General features: G+C 36.3%; 4 protein-coding genes across 4 annotated transcripts; 2 read left to right on the top strand and 2 right to left on the bottom strand.

The window, feature by feature from the left end:
- The first annotated feature begins 4,262 nt into the window (after nucleotides 1-4,262).
- On the top strand, nucleotides 4,263-5,608 carry LOC121750194. The gene is made up of 2 exons (XM_042144677.1): nucleotides 4,263-5,226; nucleotides 5,324-5,608. The coding sequence occupies exons 1-2, from the start codon at nucleotides 4,995-4,997 to the stop codon at nucleotides 5,491-5,493; spliced, it is 402 nt and encodes a 133-aa protein (XP_042000611.1). The 5' UTR covers nucleotides 4,263-4,994; the 3' UTR covers nucleotides 5,494-5,608.
- A 1,177-nt stretch (nucleotides 5,609-6,785) lies between these two features.
- LOC121751460 (protein C2-DOMAIN ABA-RELATED 7-like) lies at nucleotides 6,786-8,004 on the top strand. The gene is made up of 2 exons (XM_042146212.1): nucleotides 6,786-7,302; nucleotides 7,525-8,004. The coding sequence occupies exons 1-2, from the start codon at nucleotides 6,847-6,849 to the stop codon at nucleotides 7,822-7,824; spliced, it is 756 nt and encodes a 251-aa protein (XP_042002146.1). The 5' UTR covers nucleotides 6,786-6,846; the 3' UTR covers nucleotides 7,825-8,004.
- A 938-nt stretch (nucleotides 8,005-8,942) lies between these two features.
- LOC121751366 (kirola-like) lies at nucleotides 8,943-9,591 on the bottom strand. Its single transcript, XM_042146096.1, has 2 exons — nucleotides 9,399-9,591; nucleotides 8,943-9,324 (listed from the first exon to the last, which is right to left on the bottom strand). The coding sequence occupies exons 1-2, from the start codon at nucleotides 9,589-9,591 to the stop codon at nucleotides 9,053-9,055; spliced, it is 465 nt and encodes a 154-aa protein (XP_042002030.1). The 3' UTR covers nucleotides 8,943-9,052.
- A 1,390-nt stretch (nucleotides 9,592-10,981) lies between these two features.
- Nucleotides 10,982-13,312, bottom strand: LOC121751095 (the record flags this gene model as incomplete). Its single annotated transcript, XM_042145811.1, has 7 exons — nucleotides 10,982-11,305; nucleotides 11,424-11,565; nucleotides 11,643-11,828; nucleotides 11,908-12,024; nucleotides 12,203-12,325; nucleotides 12,441-12,682; nucleotides 13,090-13,312. Coding segments are annotated over 7 exons (1,194 nt in total), but the record flags the coding sequence as incomplete, so codon positions are not given.
- Nucleotides 13,313-21,215: the final 7,903 nt, after the last annotated feature.

Genomic DNA, 21,215 nt, shown 5'->3' with positions numbered 1-21,215 from the left:
ATACTGACCAGGATGCATGCAAAAAAATATGGCTCGAGATGGAGAAGAAGGATAGCTGGGGCTGGTCAACCGCAATTAAGGGCAGAGAAGTCATTTCGCAATGAGGTTTTACCCTAAAATCAAGGGCAAGCCTCCATATAAAAGGAAGCCACTTGGAGAGATAAAAAGAATCATCATCATCCACTCTTAGGTAGAAATCTCTCGGAAGTTCAGTTCTTCAGTCCAGTCCAGAGTCTCATTCCTCGCCATAGTCATGATCACCTGAGTTCCAGAAACCTCCGGAGTTCCAGACGTTCTCTTTCCAGTCAGCACGATCGTAGTTAGCAGTTCCATCACCCGGAGTGGCAAAACAATCTTTATTTGCTTTCTAGTTAATCTTGTTTGTTTTCTCTACGTTGGATCTTTCGCATTTCCAGTATTTTGCTTATTTTGAAGACTTGGTTGCGATCCAACGTTTTCTACATGCTATGAAGTTGTTTCGTTTCGGTTGTATCGTTGTTCTTTCTTCTTTCTGCCTAGTTAGCGTAGATCTAGCATTTTCGGTTGTCTCTAGTGTTAAATCGCATATTTCAGTTTAGTAGTTAATTTCTCTAAGTTAGCTGGTTGTTTACTGTTTGATCGCGTTAGAAGATTGTTACATGCGAAGCTCAGTTTACGTGATTCTTACCACCTTGCATGTTGGCCGGTAGGCGAAGTTTCATTTTCAGTGTTTGAGTTAGAGTTGGAATTTTGGTAGTAGATCTGTGTTCTGAAGCTGTTAATCTGTGTTTTCATGGCGTTGAATCTGGTTGGTGATCTGGTTATTTTCATGTTGAAGAAGATGACATCTCCATCAAGTTTTGGGACCACTTTGCTTTTTAGTTGCTTTTTACTTTTGTCCTTCTCTTTTTAGCTTGTACCCTACAGATCTGTCAGCCCAGTCACCATAACTACCACTTATTCTCTGACCTTCAGTTTAGTCTTTTATAGAAACCAAGTACTTTTCACATATTTTTTCTGTTACACCCCATAAACCAATTTCCACGTACGCAACCACATGTCGACCACCCTTCACCCGTCTTAGTCAGTAGAGTACCATCTTAATTTTCCGTCTAGGTAGAAACTCAACCCAAGCGTGGTAACTAACCAAACCTTCCAGAATATCACCACAATCACTCCAAATCGTCACCATCTCTGTGGGATTCGACCCCTACCTTCACTATACTACCCAGTAGAAGAGGGTTGAGAAATTATTGATACCAGGTTCAGGATTAGCTGGGGCTTGTTTTATCCTGATCAGTAGGATACACCTGGGCTTGAACGACACCTGACGCAAACCTGCTCTTTCAGTATCCCCTGTGGCACTGCGTTCCGTTGGCTACGAATCTGATTTCTGGATCCTCCCTCCGGCACTTATCATTGAAGAGAGGCGATGTCTGCAGAACGTTGATGTCGTTGTTCGAACCTGCAACACCGAAATACGCATGTCAGATCCGCAAACGGTAGTCAGCAACGACTTCCAGAATCATCGATGGATGTTTGCTTTTGAAATCCGTAGTGAACTGGCCTTTCCACGCCACCGGCAGTTTTTCTACTCGCAATGCTTGCAATTGATGCTGTCTATCATCCCTGGGAAACCGTGCACCGAACCGTGCATATCTAGCAGTCTATGGCACTCATTAGAGGTTGGCTTTCGTAGGAACTTCGGACCAAAGATTTTTCGGATGCCCTTACAAAACTGTCGGAGCACCTCTAGGCTAGTCGTCTCACCCATATGTAGGTATTCGTCGAACATATCAGCCGGTAAGGCATAGGCAAACTGTCTAATTGCAGCGGTGCATTTCTGAAAAGTAGACAGCCCGATCCGGCCAGTGCAATCACTCCGGAGGGTGAAGCACCTCTACAGCGCCGCCAATGTCGTCGCTATATGGGTAAAGAGCTGTTGCAACATTCTGAAACGCCGACGAAAAATCTTTGGTGGGTAACGGGGCCAAAGTAGTCTACCATCAGCCGCTGGTGCGCTCCGGTATGGTCTCGTGGGATTGTCCGACGATGATGAATCGCATGAGGGAGCGCCGCCTCCGCCAATTCCGCCGCCAGCGCCGCATCCTCCTTGTCGGCTTCCCTCCGCACCTCTTAAATAAGAGAATCTTACGTGTCATTCCACAAATCATCCATTTTTTAATAGCAATGGAATTCACAAATTTTAGAGAGACAAAGTAGGAATAAAGAGTTGGAATGGTGTGAAAATAATGAGGGGAATGGGGTGTATTTATAGGCAATTAAAATAAATTTAAAAAATAAAACGAAAAAAAATATATGTTCACCGCCGCGGCGCTCCGGCCGCGCAGTAGACCGTCGCGCCTATCACCGCGCCGCTCCCCACCCGCCGAGTTCTCAGCGATGGCCTTTCCGCCCCCTCCCATCCGTCCACGCCGGGGCGGACGTGTCCGCCACAATACATCGCCGCGGCTGCGGCGACTCCAGCCCTAAAAGTGTCAATAATTCTTTAACCAAAATTCCTATAATTGTTTAAAAGTAACTAATTCTATAAAGATAATCACCAACACTTATACAAAGAAAAGTACATGAAAAATGAAAGTAACAGCACATAGCTATTCATAGAGCCTTTTGATTTCTCAAGGACTTCCATGCTCATTTAGTTTGATTTCTCAAACTGTCAGTTATCTCCAAACAATTTTCATACGCATTAATAATTTCTCAAACTACCAGTAATAATTTTCATGGTTGAGCGAGTGAGATTACAGACTTAATACTACTATTTGAATTGCTAGTTTGGTACGATCATGTTGTGAACAAATCAATCTATATGATATTGACGAGAGAAAATATTCACGATGTTTGAAATTTTGAATTAATGCGAGATAAATATAAAATAATCCATAAATTCGACCAAACGTTGTAATTGTGCAACTATAATGCAAGATGACACTTTTCAAAGCTAGTTTCTACAGTATATTCTACATGCATTTAAGAGTGTGTGGAATAAAAAAGGAAAATGGGTAGAAAGTCAATAAGGCAGACTTCCACTTAAAATAATGCCCACCACCACATATTGTCCCCTTGCCTTTGAATTCTATTCCAACTGATATTGAATGGGACATATTGCTTAACTCTATCATTATAATTCTATTATTTTCTTAAATTCCAGGTCAAAAATAAGTTTATTCAAGCATATTATTTGAAATTGTAACAAGATTTTGTCGTTAAGATCATTTGCATTGTCATGTGCCAAGAGTTATAAAAGAAATCACCATCGCTAATGTGATTAGAGAGGCTGTTTGAAATATGGGCATAGGATTCCAACGTGTTAATGTTTTCATTGAAATAATGGGCAGAGAGTGCTAACCATGAAAATTGGTATGGGGTGTTCAAAGAATTACCACTTACCACCAATTCAAGTTCTACAAAAAGGGTGTTTTTATGTTGGATAGAGTTATTGGAGCAAAAATGTTGTAAAGATAAACATGGGTAGTGGTCTTGATTGTAGTATATTGGTATTAAGTTGTAGATTTTCACAAATTTTTCTTGGGCCTCGAACTCGGCTTGCAACACTCCACTTCGGAGAAGCCCAATTTTAGCATGCGCATAGAGATGATCCATTAAGAGCTCACACTTTATCCAACATAGTCCACCCCTATTCAAGAAATTAATTAAATTTGCTAATGTTAGTGTCATGGCTTTTTAATTAAATATCTCTAGTAAATTATTTATCTCTATTCCTAATGCTTACACAATTCTATCTTGACCAAATGTAGCCCATTTCAAAAATTGACCCCATAATCCCCAATGTCAAATAGAGATGAAAGAACAACGTAGCTCTATTTGTTTGTTATGCTATTCTATTAACTGTAATTTTTCATACTCCTATATTGAACGTAGATCATCAATCACACGAAACAGAAGAAAAGAGTGATTGTACGGCTACATATTTTCGAGGTTTTTAAGTTTCCTGTCTCAAGCGGCTGTTGTTTACGAAATACTGATATTTATCTGGATTGAGTTTATATTTTATTTTCTATTACAGATCTTAAATTGGGGCTGAATACAAGCCACAATTATTATGTCAAATATCTACAGGTATATAAGTATATTTGTATTAGTGCAAAGAAGAAATGTTTTAATTAATTGGTGAGCAATGATTCTCAAAAGACAAATCACTTTTAATTCAACAACTTGATACCTATTTGTGGGAAAGATGCGATGTTTTAGGATCTTAATTCTTCTTAAAAAAGAGTGCAAAATAAAAAATTTAGTGAGAGAACGAGATAGAGATGTGAGAGCGAGAGCGAGAGTGAGAGTGAGAGTGAGAGATATATCAACACAAGGCTATTTATTAATGGTGTCGAAGTGGGGCCCAGTGAGTAAATAAATCAAGGCTTGCGTTGCGTGGGTTGGTTGTTTCAAGCGGCGTCGTATCGTAGTTCTTCACCTTTCCCAAAATCCAGCCGATCCTCATCTCAACACCGACCGCGCATTGCAATTCTATCCTAACCCTAATTGCATCTTTTCCATATAAATCCTCTCTCTCTCTCTCTCTCTCTCTCTCTTCATCATCATAAATTCATAATCCAGAATTCTCCACTATTAGAATTCCAGTTTTCCTTTGGCTCCATCGCTAATAATCTCGAATTTTCTCTTAATCCAGAATTCTCCACTATTAGAATTCCAGTTTTCCTTTGGCTCCATCGCTAATAATCTCGAATTGTCTCTTCATCGTGAATGGTGGAAATCCCCTCTTTGTCGTTAATGGTCGTCCCTTCTTCATCCAGAAGGGGGATTTCTGTTTCTTTCTGCTTCGGATCCTGCAAGGAGGGCTGGTATTACCGCTGCCTCGGCGTCGACCCGTGAATTCAGTGCTTTTGGTCCCCCCCCCCCCTCCGCGAAAACAATAGCGATTCGTTTTTGTGAAGGATTTTCGTCTCTTCTCTTTTTCTCGGATTCTCACTCCTCCTTTTTTTCCCATTGAAATTGAAAATAAATAAATAAATAAAATGTTGCTTCAGAAGCAGAAGAAGAACCAGGTGGCGAAGGGCAATCGGTTTCTGATCAGCGTGAATGTGCTGGGGAGCGCTGGGCCGATCCGGTTCGTGGTTAGCGAGGATGAGCTCGTTGGCACGGTGATCGACACTGCTTTGAAATCGTATGCGCGCGAGGGCAGGCTCCCTGTGCTCGGATCCAATCTCGATCATTTCATCCTCTACTGCCCAATCTCCGGAACCGAAGGTATATTGTTACCGTTAATTATGTAATTAAGGGCAAAATCGAATGTTAATTGGTGATTAATGATGAATTGGATGGTAATTGAATGTTTTGGGCGCAGCTTTGGTTCCGTGGGCGGCGATTGGATCAGCCGGCGTGAGAAACTTCGTGCTGTGCAAGAAACCGCAGACGGATGATATGAAGAAAGCGCCGCCGCGGAAGGCGGGCGGAGGTGGGATTTGGAAGTCATGGTTCACCAAATGTCGAAGCCACAAGATATCTTCTCACTAGAATGAGGATTTGGAGTTTTTTTTTTAATTTATTTATTTTTGCAAATCAAACATGTCACATGTTTGAGTCAATAATGTAAACCTTGAGGTCATGAATAAAGTTGTTTTCTTCATTATGTCTTCGGCCTATGTTTGATTACATCACAAAGATTTCCCAGTAAACTGTGCAACACTGAAACTCATAGCAAATGGTTATGGATTTGTTTCGTTTATTTAAAACTTTTATGCGCAGCTAATTGTTATTAAGTGATTCTGAACAAATTTAAAAGGTTTGAGTCGTCACAATTAATAGGAAAAAAAAGAGTCGTCACAATAATAGGTCAATAAGTTCTCCTACAATAAATAGGTAAATGTGTTTTAAGTTTTAACGGTCAATTAATAGGTCCCCTCTCCATGATATTTGAATCCCCACAACCGACTAATAGGGAGTACATGTTTGACTCCCCTCGATCAACAAATAGGTTAGGGTTCAAATTCTGTAGGAAATCATTATTAATTTCTTTAACTTAATAAACTCATTGTTATTAATTAAAATGAAAATTATAGTACGACTTCATTGCGGAAAGAAGTGGAATTCCAACCAATCAATCATCATCATCGACTCATCGTTATCTCTGTTAAAAAAGCCCATTCTTGTAATTCTCAGTTCTCAACAAACAATTTGAGACCAACCAACTCGTTATACCGTATTTATTTGAGAAATAATGTTTGTTTTATTGGGAGAAAGAAATTGGTGGGCAAATGTAGGAACGTTGATGTAGATGATGCTGTCCTTGATCAATTTCTTTGTCATCTACTCTGTCCTTAGCGACATCGATCTTTCACTCTTTACAGATGCAACTCCGACAATGGAAATTACCTGAACTCAGCTGAACAAGTGGAAGAGGGTTGAGACGGAGAAGAAGCGAGGAGGAGGAAGGCATGGACGACAAAGTGGCTGTGAGAAAGCTATGCAGCTTTATGTGGACGAAATAGGTGTAGTACTACTATTTTGGCTCAATAACCAATTTTCTTATAATATTCATCGTGATGTTAAAGTCATATTTATTATTAAGAGGTTAGTATTTAAATTGGAGTCTTTGTTTTGCTATATCTTGCCATTAACATAAATAGAATTAAATCAAGCAACACTAGCTACTTTTAGGATATGAAATGAATGAATAGATCATGGGTGGTGGACAATAGAAGCATTGAAGCAATGGACAAAAAATAATGGTTGGGGAGAAAATGGTGGGAGAAATGCATGTATATAATAAAAGAATGGAGGTGGGAATGGAAGGATGAGTTAGAATAAAGTCGATAGGAGAAAGAGGTAAAAAAAATTAATTGATAGGCGTAATGTATAGAATAGGTGATGGTCAATGGCCGGTGGTATAGGTTCTCCTTGAATATCTGCAGTGATCTTGAGCAGCTCTTTGTCTATCCCTTCAAACTCTCCCACACTTGTTTCGAGATCAAGGAGAAGAGAAAGAAGGAAGGAGGAAAACCAGCAGGATCAACCAAGGGTGAGAGCAGCGGAGGAAAACCAGCAGGATCAACCAAGGGTGCGGGCAGCAGAAAAAAAGGATCAACCAAGGGTGAGGGCAGCGTCGCTGAAGCCAAGCTCATGGATGTGCTAGGACTAATCCGGATCAGGGTGCGCCGTGGGATCCATCTGGCCGTGCGCGACACCCTCAGCAGCGACCCCTACTGCGTCATCTCATGCTCCAACCAGAAGGTCAAGACCAAGGTTGTCAGGGGCAACTGCAACCCTGTGTGGAACGAGGAACTCACTATCTACATCAAGGATTTCGATTCTCCCATAGTGCTCGTATGCTTATTACATGTCTCGGAGTTATCTGACCTAAAATGAAAAAAATCACCAAATAGAGGCGGATATAAAAAAGGATTTAGTGGCAGAATTGACCCGTGACAATTTTTCTTTTACCACAGATCCACGGCCAATAATATCTTATCATATTTTATCTTATCTATCTTCCGCACTAAACAGTGCAGTATTGTTAATTAGGGATGCATGGTTTTGTTTATGCAGTCTGTGTTCGACAAGGACACGTTCACGGTGGATGACAGCATGGGGAGCGCGCAGATAGACATCGATCCGCTGATAAAATGCCTGAAGCTGGGGCTGCAGAGCCTGCCGGAAGGGACGAATGTGGAGAGGGTGCTCCCGACCAAGGAGAACTGCCTGGCTGAGGAGAGCTTCATTGTGTGGACCAAAGGAGGGAAGATGATACAAGACATGATCCTCAAACTCAATGATGTTGAATCCGGACAAGTCCAACTCCAGATTGAATGGATTGAGATTCCTGGCTGCAAAGGCCTCCGTGTCTAATCCTCTAATCACACAAATTAAACCTCCCCCCTTACTATTTTAATTCTCTCACTACCTCTTTAATTCTTTACCATTTCCAATTTGTACTTAAATTGTTTTATTGTTAGAACTGGCTCATTTTCATGTTATCCAATCAATAATTTCACAATCAGAAAACAATAGATTTCCCCATTAAGTCAATTACTATTAACGCCATAGATAAGAAATTCCTCGTCTCATTCGTATGCTTATGTGTATATTCTCCCATGTTTCATTGACAAAAGAAAAAAATTCTATAGTACCCATAGAAATCCATGGGTTTGATCTTAAGACCAATGGGTGTAGGAGGGGAGGCCCATGAGACTTATATGGTGATTTCAGTTTTTTATGAGCACCGATATGAGATTGTTATATTTGTATTTTGTATTTTTAATTTCAATTGCCAATAAGTACCTCATTTCACGTAAGTATGTGGCATGTCATGTCACCAATGTGATATTGAAAATTGAATCTAGTGATAGATTCAATAAGAATTTGAAATATTAAGTACAAAATTGATATTGCAAAGATAATCATATATATGATAATTATTATAAAATATTAGAATAGAATTTATATTTAAGCAATATTAATGAAATTGGTGTTACCTTGCCAAGTTTTTTTTGGTATAATATCATCAAGCTTATCAATATTTGATTGTCGTTTATAACAAAAATCTAATTGAATACTCCTTCCATTCCAATTTAATTGGCACCATTTGATATAACTCGGGTTTTACGAAATGTAGTAGAAAATGGTTGAAAATATTATTCTATATGACATATGATCTCAATCGTAATTTGGTTCTGTATTGCATTGAATTAGCTTTCTTCGTGTTTCATTCTCTCTTGTGAGCTTCATGATACCACAATAAACTCAGTAACTAGTAGTACAATCTTGCAAATACGATATTTAAAAAATTATGGGTCTAGATAGACAAGTTCCCCAGAATTTAAAACAAAGAATCCTAATTAATACCTATCAGTTATCTTTAGGCCTAGTGTCATCGAACAAACATGTTCTTGTAGGCATATTTGGTGCAAGATCAAATACATTAATTATACTTTGGACAGACTCAGATAGCTATATGATACAAAGAATTGCACACAACATGATGGTTTATTTATATTTGAGAAGGATACAAACCGGCATACAACATTGATAGTTGATGATAGTTAAATCGAAAATGATAGTAGTAGGTTTGAATTATTTAAGCAGGGGTGAGATGGTGAGTCTCGATATCTTTGGTGACACGAAGGCAGAAGTCCATGAGTGAGTGAGGATCAGCAACATCCTGGTTGAGCTTCTGGTACTGGAGAGTCCACGTCACCAGGTTGTCTTCCCCTTTGGTGTCGACGTGGACGATCAGTTTCATCACCTTGAACTGCTCCATCAAGTCTCCTTCTATCACATTGAACGTCACTGACTTCTTCTCCTCATCTATTGCTTCTATTATCTCCTTCGCCACCCTCTCTTTCCCATCTGCATATGCATATATTATATACTAGTACATGTCATCACGAAAATAAAACAAACTACATATATAATTAACTTACCATGGAAGTAGTTCCAGCAGATGACGGATCCAACGGTGCCCCATTGGCCTTGATGGAGATCACATGCTTTGACCTTATCGGGACACATGCCTGATATCTTATGTGGTTTCTCTCTGAATAGTTGGTGGAACACATCTCCATCAGATTTTATGCAAATCTGAGATACCAACTTCTTGCAAACCTCATGAGCCATTCTCTCTATCTCGTTCGGATATGATGAGTTCGTATGCACATCCCCGGCCTCTTCATATAGGCAACGTGATTCTATCGTCACATTCTTTACTCTATTTTGCTAATCTTCATGTTGAAGCTGTCGGCCTTACTATGATTTTACTATATTATTCCTTGCATTGGAATAATTAAAGTATTTCAACATAGCAATAATGCAAGAAAGTTTAATAAGTATAAAATGGAATAATAGCAGTTAATGATAATTGCATCCATATGGGATCCTCCTTCCTTAATTGGCCCATGCATGAATTCACGTTGCATTTATATTTTCTTAGTTGTGTCCATCATAGTCGATATTTTAAAAGAGCATAATTCCCTGTCATAAATATAGCGGCGAAATTCTAATTTTTGAAGAGATCTATGGACTACGATAAAGCTTCCTAGCTTTGTGAGAGACGTATGGGTCTCATGCACCTTTTACTTGAATTGATCAGAGTCCAGAAGTAGTAGTAGAAGAAGAAGCAAATGAAAGACACATATGTCTCATACGTGTTTCATAAATACGCATGAATCTCATGCGATTGATTAAAGTGAAAGATGCATGAGGCTCACACATCTCTCACACAAAGTTGGAATTTAACAAAAACTTCCTAATCTGGAAACTCTATCGTAGATCTCTCCAAAAGTAGAAATTCGCCTAAATAAATATATATCTAACCTACAATTAAAGAGGCAGTTTCTCAATCCACAATTAATTGGATGAGAGTTGTGTACTGTAGTAATCAGTCATCGATTAGATCGCAGCACATATATGACTAAAAGTTTCTGCATTTTTTTATTTCCGGGTGGAGCTGAGTTGTGGCAGATCGACTGAAGAATCATATTCCAAACTTAATTAATTGAGAGACTCTCAAGGAAAGTATATATTCAGTGGTCAGGTACTCAGGTTGAAATCATTTTTATACTAATTTGGTAATAATATTGTAATAAAATATTTCGAAAGAATAGACAATTTATCTTGGAATAAATATTAAAGGGTTTCAACAATTAGTGCCATTTGTGGAAAAAGTTGTGGTGTAGACTGTAGAATCCAAATAACTAATTAAATAGTACTCCTAGTAGTATCACTTTACAACCTAAGTCTTCATCTTAATCAACATATATTAACTAAAGCCCAATTAAAAATTAAATGAGCCCATAACTCTCCAAGCCCAATAGATTGGTCCAAAATGCATTTAAGTTCTATATTATGCTTTCACATCCGAGAATGAAATTGAATTTAGTATCATCTCTCCAAAGATATAGCAAGCAAAAACAAACACATTATTAAATTTTATTTTCAATTATTTGTTTGATTAAATAACTATTCCGGCGGGATAGTTTAAATCTAGTTATTACTTTAATGAATGAGATCGGATCAAGGTTTCATTTATCATATAAATAAATTTATATCATAAAGTGAAACATGAAAGGTAAAATTGAAACAGAAAACCAAAAAGAAAAATTACAATCCTAGGAGACATTATTGACTTATTTCATATTGCAAGTGAGTAGCAGCCATAAATTCATGCACACTCACTTGTTTACCAAATCAGACGGATTATTTTCACCCCTCACAACAACTGAAGACTTAGAGAAATTGTTCTTGTTATCTGAAATAAATCCATTCTCATCGCTACGTTCTTGCAACGAGGAGTGTGACATTGCTCCCATTATCTGCACTGTTAGACTCCCACCTACAAGAAATAACACTCCTCAATTTGATTTCTGGGTTATATACCTCTAAACTATTTTCACATTGATTATAAATCAGGACAAAAAAAAGTATGCAAGGAGGAAAATAAGTGGGTCTACCAAGAACCAGAGCAGCTCCAATCCATCCACTCACTCCCCATCTCTCACCAAGTAAGAACCAAGCGAATCCAGCGCCCCATACAGGTTCCAGCCCATATATTATCGCAGTTTCTGTAGCCGAAACATCACGCATCGCTGTCATCTGCATAGTGCCATTAATTTATTCGCTTGCCAACAGTAGAATAATCCATAAGGTAACGGCAACACAAGAAACCATACCTCCACCCATAAGCACAAGCTTGTTGAAAAAATCCCAGTATACAATGCAGGTATCCAAGGAAACGACGAAATCCAGTCTAAAACTATTGCCGGCGTCCAAGAAAATGGATTTGATGCAATGATGTCTCCAGCTAACCATCCTTCAGTGAAGTACCAAAGGGTTGATAGAAAGGCAACAACGCATATCTATATAGTTTCATTAGCTAAACTTTCATGACAACCATGAAGATTAAAAATCAGGAAAAATAAAGAGCTATGACCTCACCTCATATCCTAGGAGTGGTAAAAGATTTTCTCGTTCTGTGCTTCTTGAAATATGCTCAGTTCTTAGCATATGAACCCCAAAAGATACTGCACTTAAAAAGTTCAGCAAGTCTCCAATCTGTAAACAAGTACAACAAATCAGCCGAGAGATATTTCGTGTACACATATGGACTCCGAATGGATGAAGCAAAGCAATTCAAGGAAACACAATGTATCTGAATAAAAATGTAATCCAGAGCCATACTGAAGAACAATCTATCATGGTAATCATAGGTATGAACCTAGTAGACACTTACGCATGGAGGTGACCCACTGGATTCCAGCATTGCAACTCCAATGATCGATGCCAGAGCTCCAAACCATGTATATATAGGTATCTTAGATCCTAGAATGCCATCAATCAAAGGCACAACAATTACCTGAACATCACAAAAATCAGAAGAAGCTAAAACACTCAGTACTCCCAATTGACAATGCCTTGTTAGTTGTTAGCAACATTCTTTGATTGTACAAAAAAATCTTGAGAATTCTCACAGTGAACATGGCAAGAAATGATGCTCGTCCAGCATCAGATGTGAGAAGTCCAAGGGCTTGCAGGATGTACCCTAAGCTGACCCAAAATCCCAACTCCAATCCTGCTTTACGAGTATGAGAATCATTCCTAGCTTGGAACACGAACGGAATGAACGGAATGGCAGCCACAACAAACCGCACAACTGTGAAAGCCTCAGGGTCGATAATAGCTTCAACTTCCTTGACAACTGGAATGTTACTAGCTGCAATGACATGGTTACACTAAGTATCCCTTTAATTTAGGCATTTCACTTTGACACCATTTGCTATACTTAAAAGTTGGCAATGGCAGTTTATCAAACTCATCCAACATGTTTAAACTATAAATTTGCACACAAATTTCACATCAAGCATGAAACAATATCACTTGTAAGGCTATCTCAATTAGCAAATAGGTTCTAATTCTCGGTGGTAATAAACGTCACTGTTTAGATTCAGCATCAATGTTCTTAATATGGAACCTTGTCAAATTTCCCTTTCTTTTTTCACACTTTAGTCAACGCATATGCCATGTGAAAACCCGATCAATAACAACAAACTAGACTTTTCTCTCTAAAAACAAAAAATTGCTACAATAACAACAACAAAAATCTCAAATTCAGAACGTTACCGTAAATAATGGTGATGCAATTGAGCAAAATGATGCTCCTCACTTTCTTCGATGCGAAGAATATCCTCCGCCACAATGCTCGCTTTCCAAACACCGGTTTGAAACTCAACTTTCTACCATCAAATCCGCTCCTGTTCAATGGAGAATCGAAGGCTTTAACATTTTCCGGATCAGCGTCTACGACTACCAATTCCACTGATTTCCCGCTCAATCTCTTCTCCCATTATTGGATTTGGAGCCGTTATTGACAGAAAAGCAGCATGAAGAGGATGATTCGAAATTCGGAGACCCAGGGATAGCAAGGTGGCGGTTATTGCAATAGATTGGGAAAATCGTGGATGATTGAAGAGAAGTTGCAGCGGCGGAGCTGAACGGCCGCTGCCATGGCGACGGCGTAGCCATTGGTTGGGGGAGCTATCAGCATAGGACAGTTGTGAGTAAGATTTCTTTTACCACGGATTCTCTACAGTGCCCTACACTACGGTAGTAGTAGCAATTAAAAATTAAGAAAATCGAACCACCTACTAAACCCCACGTTTTAACCTTACCTATCCTCCGTGTTTTAAAAACCGGACCGATCGGTGAACCGGCAAAGCTACTGCTTCATGGTTCAACCGGTCCAACCAGTTCAATCATTGGTCGAACCATTTTACTGTTGCAAATACATATAGTTAAGTATACAATATACAAAATATATTAAATTTACATATAATTAATAATATATCAAAAATATTAACCTTATATTTTAGTTGTAATATAAATATTAAAATTTAGTAGTAAATGACTAAATTTCATAAATATTTTTGTTGGTAAATAAAATTAAATATATGATTCATTAGTTATTGTAGATAAAAAATTTAATATTTTATATATAAATAGATAAATTTCATTGTAACTAAAAAAGTATATTGAACGAAATAATATTATATTAAGCAATAATTAAATATAAATAATTAGTTATTTTATGTAAAAATATTAATATCAATGGTTAGTGTATATAAATTAAATATATAGTACAAGAAAAATATTAATATTAAGTAATAATAAATTATATTTACATATAAAACATATTAAATTTATGTGTAATTACAAACTCATATATTGTAAAAATTCAGTGATTATTAAAGCATAATTAAAATATATATTATAATTTAGCAATTTCTTAAAAGAATATAAAATTAAAATGAAATATTATTTTATGTGGATAAAATTATCATTTTTAGTGTATAAGAATAGTTAATGTTCATATTATTTCAAAATAGTCCTATGGTGGAGTGTTAAAAGTGTTGGTATATAGAGAAGAGGTCATGGGTTTAAGTTCTGCCAACAACAAATTTTGAAAAATTATTTTGTAAAGTAAAAACAGGTTTCCGGTTCACGGTTGAACCGGTTTGATTGGCCGGTTTCGCCGGTCAGCAGCTGTTTAACATGTTGGCGGTTTGTAGGGGTGAACCGGACCGGACTGCCTATCGGTTCGCGGTTGAACTGGTCGAACCGGCCGATCCGGTCCGGTTTTAAAACATTGCCTATCATCAACGTGTTTTTAATCCCAATATACGACTTTGTGGCATTGTTTGACTATATGAAATCCATATCAAATTAATCTCGCTATAAAATAGAAAAACTCCAGTATGTTAACTTCTAAAAAATCCCTACTATTTCAAACGTTTATTTTAAAATGTATACATGCATTTCACCATAAAGTATTAGAAAACACTACAGTTTACTTCTGAAAAATCCCTTCAATATCAACAGTTTATTCTAAAATGTATACATGTATTTTAGACAAGTCACAATTCACGACAACGCGAAAAAATGTAAATTTAAACAACTAATTTGACACGTGAATAGTATATGTTTGATTAATTTGTCGCATGTATATTGTGAGTAGGGATGTTAGTCTAGCCTAAATTTGAAGAACAAATACAAATAATTTGCTAAATTAAAGTATAAGTGCTAAAAAGATATTGGTTAATAGAGAATCCAATTAGCCCGCTCAGGTTGGCGGGTTAGACATGCTAGAAGTAGAGTTATAATAAACACTCCTCTTATTTAAGGTTTTACTTTTTTTGTTTGTATTCCAATTTTATTTTCCTTCATTTCGATTGCGCCGTGTCTTGGTCAAGAAAAAACACTTTCTCATTCTTTGTTGTCTTCACATTGTTGTCCACACTGATGGTGATTGGCGCTGCTCCGGTCCCGAAATTCACCGCGGCCTCCTTTCCCAATCGTTGCTCTATCTTACTCTCTTTCACACGTCATTAAGAAGAGTATGATTGAATTGGTCAACCGTAGAGTGGTAATGCCTGAAGCTAAAGGTCTCATATTTGAGATCACTGTTGCATAAGGTCTCAAATTCAAGATCACTATGGAGCTATCTTTAAATTTGTGTTTATTTGACCATAAAAAATGTAAGAACGGGTGTTTAGGGTGTTTCCAATCGAGTCAAAAATAACAATGAGCTAATGTGGGGATGAAGAATGTAAGAAGGGGCAGAGTGCAAGGGCATGATAGGTATTTGCTCTATATACTGTCATTATTATAAGTATTAATTCCTCTCATTATCCAACAAAAGAGACATGTACTACATACATTTCAAAACTCGTGTTGCTTGAGATGGCAAGTTTATTTAGTTGATATTAAAAATAGTACTCGTATGATGCAAATTAACCAACCACCAACCATGTGTAATGCTAATATGAAATGGGTGGGTGTTGGTGCTTGAGCTTCATCTCTCATTAATTGCAACTTCATCATGATCACTCATTTGTGTCGTGCGTTACTCTCCCTTCATACATACATAACCATAACCATAACCATAACCATAACCATAACCATAACCAAAACATATACTAGTAGTATACGATCAACAGCTTTCAAGTTTCAACATTAATATTAAAATACACCATATTCATTTACAATTTTCGAGCTTCAACAAAGAATCTTTCAGCCTTGAAACCATCGCTTGTGGTCTTATGGATTTGGTAGAACTAAGAAGCTTCCAATTTCAATACCTTCTTTTTAAGATCCCACCTACAACAAATCAACACTCCTTTTGGAAAAGGTGAAGGCAAACCAAATAATCTGAAGTAGTTTGTTTATTGTGTTTTTCCTTGTTTTTAACAGTGACTAATACAGTAATTAATTAATACGTTATCATTCTTTTATGATTTTTTTAACAAAATAAAATAATCAGATTGAAACAAATAATTTGTTCATCATCATGGAACTGATTTATCGGAATTCTGAGCGGTAGCGTGTGGAACTTAAATGGCCTTTTAATGCCTGCATAGCTGGATTGCTCTAAACGAGTTTGAATAAAATAGTACAAATAAATGAATGTGTAATTAATTGATGTTCGGTTGCAGAATTTTTTAAATCTCGTGGATGCGTGAGTGAGAGATATAGATATTGGAAGCATTTAAGTCAACAAAAACATATTGGACTTCTAGGAATAATCAATCCTCTATTATTCAATGTTACTATTACATTATCTTGCAAATTCACCCTTTCTTTCAAATTCTTTTCATCGTAACGTCGCATTGTGTTGTATGATAAAATCTCATATCTCCACCGTAACCCAACGAACTACATTCCAAAAAATCAATTGAATGAACAAACGTGACTAATTTACTTTTCTAATGGACAAGTGACGATCAAATATATCACTCAGTTTTTCCTTTCCAATTCCCATATTTGCTAAGTAAATACGTATACAGTGCACAAAAACACATACACCATACTATCTTATTACTCCTTGTACTTTTACGTTATATTGCACTAGATCTTTATACAGTACATTTGTTTTAATTAAGAATCAATTTATAGGTTGTTAGTTTGATTAAGATTAACCACTTCTAGAGTTCGGGTAGACACGACCATAAAAATATTTATGCCAACCGGTGATGTGTTAGTATTAGACAACGGATTAGTTGTATCAATTAAATTAGGCGATGCAATAAGATTGAGACGAGTTCTAATTAAAACAAATTTGTTTACGAAGTCGTAAATCAAAACTAAAAATATATACAGGGAGCCATGTGTATGTATTTTGGCAGAATTTAAACAAGCTTGATCTCTCCTAGAGAAATTCGAAATGTAATCAGTAGACAATAATGAGGTATATGCAGATTTACATAGAGAGCGTGTGCAGGTAACACTGTCGCACCTAATAGTAATTAATGTATAATCAGTAGTTAGCCTTAGCCCCCTAAAAGTTTCGCAGATACCTTAATTTCCTAGCTTTTCTTGTCCCTTGATGACATAAAATCAACATTTTCTTAGATGCTACGCTTTACATAAGCCGTACTATCTAATATCTATGCACACACAATTTTTTTTTTAAAATTATCAAACCTATATTTAAAATTTTAAAGTGTATGGATCGGTTCTTCAGCAAGAATTTTAAGCAGCAGAAGGAAAACAATAGAATACTAAAAAAAGTTGAGTAGATGAAGAGGAGTAATTAATTGCAGCATAAATGTTAAAAATAATAAATAAAATTGAAAACTGCTAAAAGAAGAAACAATGGCATTAACATCAATGGCAGGTAGGCTTGTAGCCTTGTTTCTTCCTCCTCCTTTTTCCGTCAGACCTCATTTAACAATCGCTGAGAAAGCTAAAAAGGGAGGTTGCTATAATTAAGTCTAAATCAGAAGGAAGAAAAGAACAAAAAGAGAAATGGCAGAGATAGCTCTCCCCTCTTCTTCTTTTATTTTTTTCCCCAAAAAAAGTTAACTAACCACAGTAGATTGAGATAGAGGTGGGGTTGGGTTGGGTTAGTTGTGGAGAGGATTAGGGCCTGTGTGTATTAATCTCTTGTCTTCTTCATAGAGTGGCTGTGGACCTCTTGCATGGTGGTGTGAAGAGCCATGAAACCGAGCTTTTCTCGCCGGAGACCACCGTGAGCGGGCTTCCTCCGCCCCCGCCGCCGAGGATGATACAAAAAGTAGTGAGAGTATCAAGAGGAAGAAGCTTAGTGAAAATACTACAATTCTTGCTCTACAATTGAACCTCCTTCTCCTCTTCCTAATTTCAGCTGACATATTGTATAGATGTGGAATGAGAAGGTGAGGTGAGAATAGAAGAGACAGAATGGGATATTCTAATAAACCCTATTCATTCATTCATAAATTAAAAGGAGAGAGAGGTGATGACTCCTTATCTTGTGGGTTTAGTAACATGATCTTGACCCTTGATTCCTGGAACCTTCTTGTGCACATCTTGGATTCTTGATTAGTAATAATAGTTTGGGGTTTATGGTAGTAGTAAAGTAGAGAAAGAATTAATGGGTTTGGAATGGTGATGGTATTGTCGAAATATGTGTTAACGTGGACTCTTGTTTTGTGGTTGGTTGGACAAACTATGACTCTCCTCTCCAGTATTAATCTGCGGATCATATATGTATAATTTAATTAATCTGCAGATCTCTCTCTCAAATTTTCAAGTTTCAATTATGCAGTCAAAGATTTTGAACTGAGACAACGTTACTGTTGCAAATTGATAATCTTCGAATTAAACTAGTATGTGCCAAAAAAATATTGTTTGTGAGTTTGACCGAGCGCCTATATGTTTAATAATGCGGGATATATATATATAGAGTCGTGATCAGATGATAACCCCTAAATATCGAAATAACCCTATAACCAAATCTGGACCACACATATTTCTAATCATGCGGTTGAGATTCAAACTTAGATTTACTTCATAAAAAAAAGCGCGGGGTAAAACTGTCATTTCTCTCATTTAATTTCTGAATTTTGCCAAATATCACGTAAAATGATAAAATGATAAAATGATAGGTTTATTGCATAGAATGATAGTTTTGAGATTCAAACTTAGATTTACTTCATAAAAAAAAGCGCGGGGGTAAAACTATCATTTCCCTCATTTAATTTCTGAATTTCGCCAAATATCACGTAAAATGATAAAATGATAGGTTTATTGCATAGAATGATAGTTTTGTCGGATAGAATGAGACTCTGAGTTGATAAAATGATACTTTTAGCTTATAAATGTTAGGTTTACTGCATAAAATGATAGTTTTGCCGGATAGAATGATACTTTCAACCGATAGAATGATAGTTTTGCCTGGTAGAATGATACTTTCAGCCGATAGAATGATAGGTATTTTTGGTGTATAAAATGACATTTTTGTTTAATAAAATGATACTTTTACCTGATAAAATGATAATCTAAGCGGATAAAATTACAGAAACCTTATAAAAATGATAGTTTTTCCGGATAGAATGAGACTCTGAGTTGATAAAATGATACTTTTAGCTTATAAATGTTAGGTTTACTGCATAAAATGATAGTTTTGCCGGATAGAATGATACTTTCAGCCGATAGAATGATAGTTTTACCGGGTAGAATGATACTTTCAGCCGATAGAATGATATGTATTTTTGGTGTATAAAATGACATTTTTGTTTAATAAAATGATACTTTTACCTGATAAAATGATAATCTAGGCGGATAAAATTACAGAAACCTTATAAAAATGATAGTTTTTCCGGATAGAATGATACTCTGAGTTGATAAAATGATACTTTTAGCTTATAAATGTTAGGTTTACTGCATAAAATGATAGTTTTGCCGGATAGAATGATATTTTCAGCCGATAGAATGATAGTTTTGCCGGGTAGAATGATACTTTCAGCCGATAGAATTATAGGTATTTTTGGTGTATAAAATGACATTTTTGTTTAATAAAATGATACTTTTACCTGATAAAATGATAATCTAAGCGGATAAAATTACAGAAACCTTATAAAAATGATAGTTTTTCCGGATAGAATGATACTCTGAGTTGATAAAATGATACTTTTAGCTTATAAATGTTAGGTTTACTGCATAAAATGATAGGTTTGACGGATAGAATGATACTTTCAGCCGATAGAATGATAGTTTTGCCGGGTAGAATGATACTTTTCAGCCGATAGAATGATAGGTATTTTTGGTGTATAAAATGACATTTTTGTTTAATAAAATGATACTTTTACCTGATAAAATGATAATCTAAGCGGATAAAATGACAGTAACCTTAAAAATGATAGTTTAGCTGAAGAAATTGCATATAAGCTGATAAAATGATACTTTAACGTGACAAAATGACATAAAACTGATAAAATGATAGTTTTGCCGGATAGAATGATCATCTGAGTTGATAAAATGATACTTTTGACTGAATGATAAAATGATATATGTTAGGTTTATTGCATAGAATGATAGTTTTCCCGGATAGAATGATACTCTGAGTTGATAAAATGATACTTTTGACTGACTGATAAAATGAGCGAAATTCAGAAATTAAATGAACGAAATTTGGATACGTAAATTTTATCATGAGCGAAATGATATATTTACCCCCGCGCTTTTTTTTATGAAGTAAATCTTGAATATCAACCGTGTGATTTTAAAAATGTGTGGTCCAGATTTGGTTATAAGGTTATTACGGAAATTGTGGTTATCATTATAATGCACCCCTATATATATATTGGGGTTATAGGGGAGCGTTATTCTCCTATTCATCCCTTAGATCCTTTATTCTTCTTAATATGAGCCGTTAGATCTCATTCATCAAAGGTCCAGATGATCTGCATTATTACACTATAATGGTGCATTATTAGTCGGTGTGCATTATTCAACAGAAAATCTGCATTATTACACTATAATGGTGCATTATTAGTCGGTGTGCATTATTCAACAGAAAATCTGCATTATTAAATGACACGTGGCACTAATCTAACCGTCGGATGACAAAATCGTGGGGTTGAGATCAAGAAGGAAAAATGAGAAAATATGCAAAAAGGAAATGAATACATCCATATATATATATATATATATATATATATATATATATATATATATATATATATATAGGGTTTTGATCCATGCAAAACCATTCTTAATACAAAAATGCAGAACCAAGCATACAAAAGTCATTTTTAGGTCATTGTAAGCTTATTTTTACGTCATTATAGTAAGGATGACATGAAATGATCTTAACATGACCTCAAACCCAAAGTTTATAATATGACCTAAAACTGCTTTACAATGACCCTCCGTGTTTTTGTTTAATTATTGACCATTGGATTGTCAAATCTCATGGTCAGGATTTGGTC

The sequence above is a fragment of the Salvia splendens genome, chromosome 10 (genome assembly GCF_004379255.2).
Source record: "Salvia splendens isolate huo1 chromosome 10, SspV2, whole genome shotgun sequence".
NCBI lineage: Eukaryota > Viridiplantae > Streptophyta > Magnoliopsida > Lamiales > Lamiaceae > Salvia > Salvia splendens.
The sequence above is the reverse complement of the archived record's forward strand: the minus strand, read 5'-3'. Positions and strand labels throughout refer to the sequence as shown.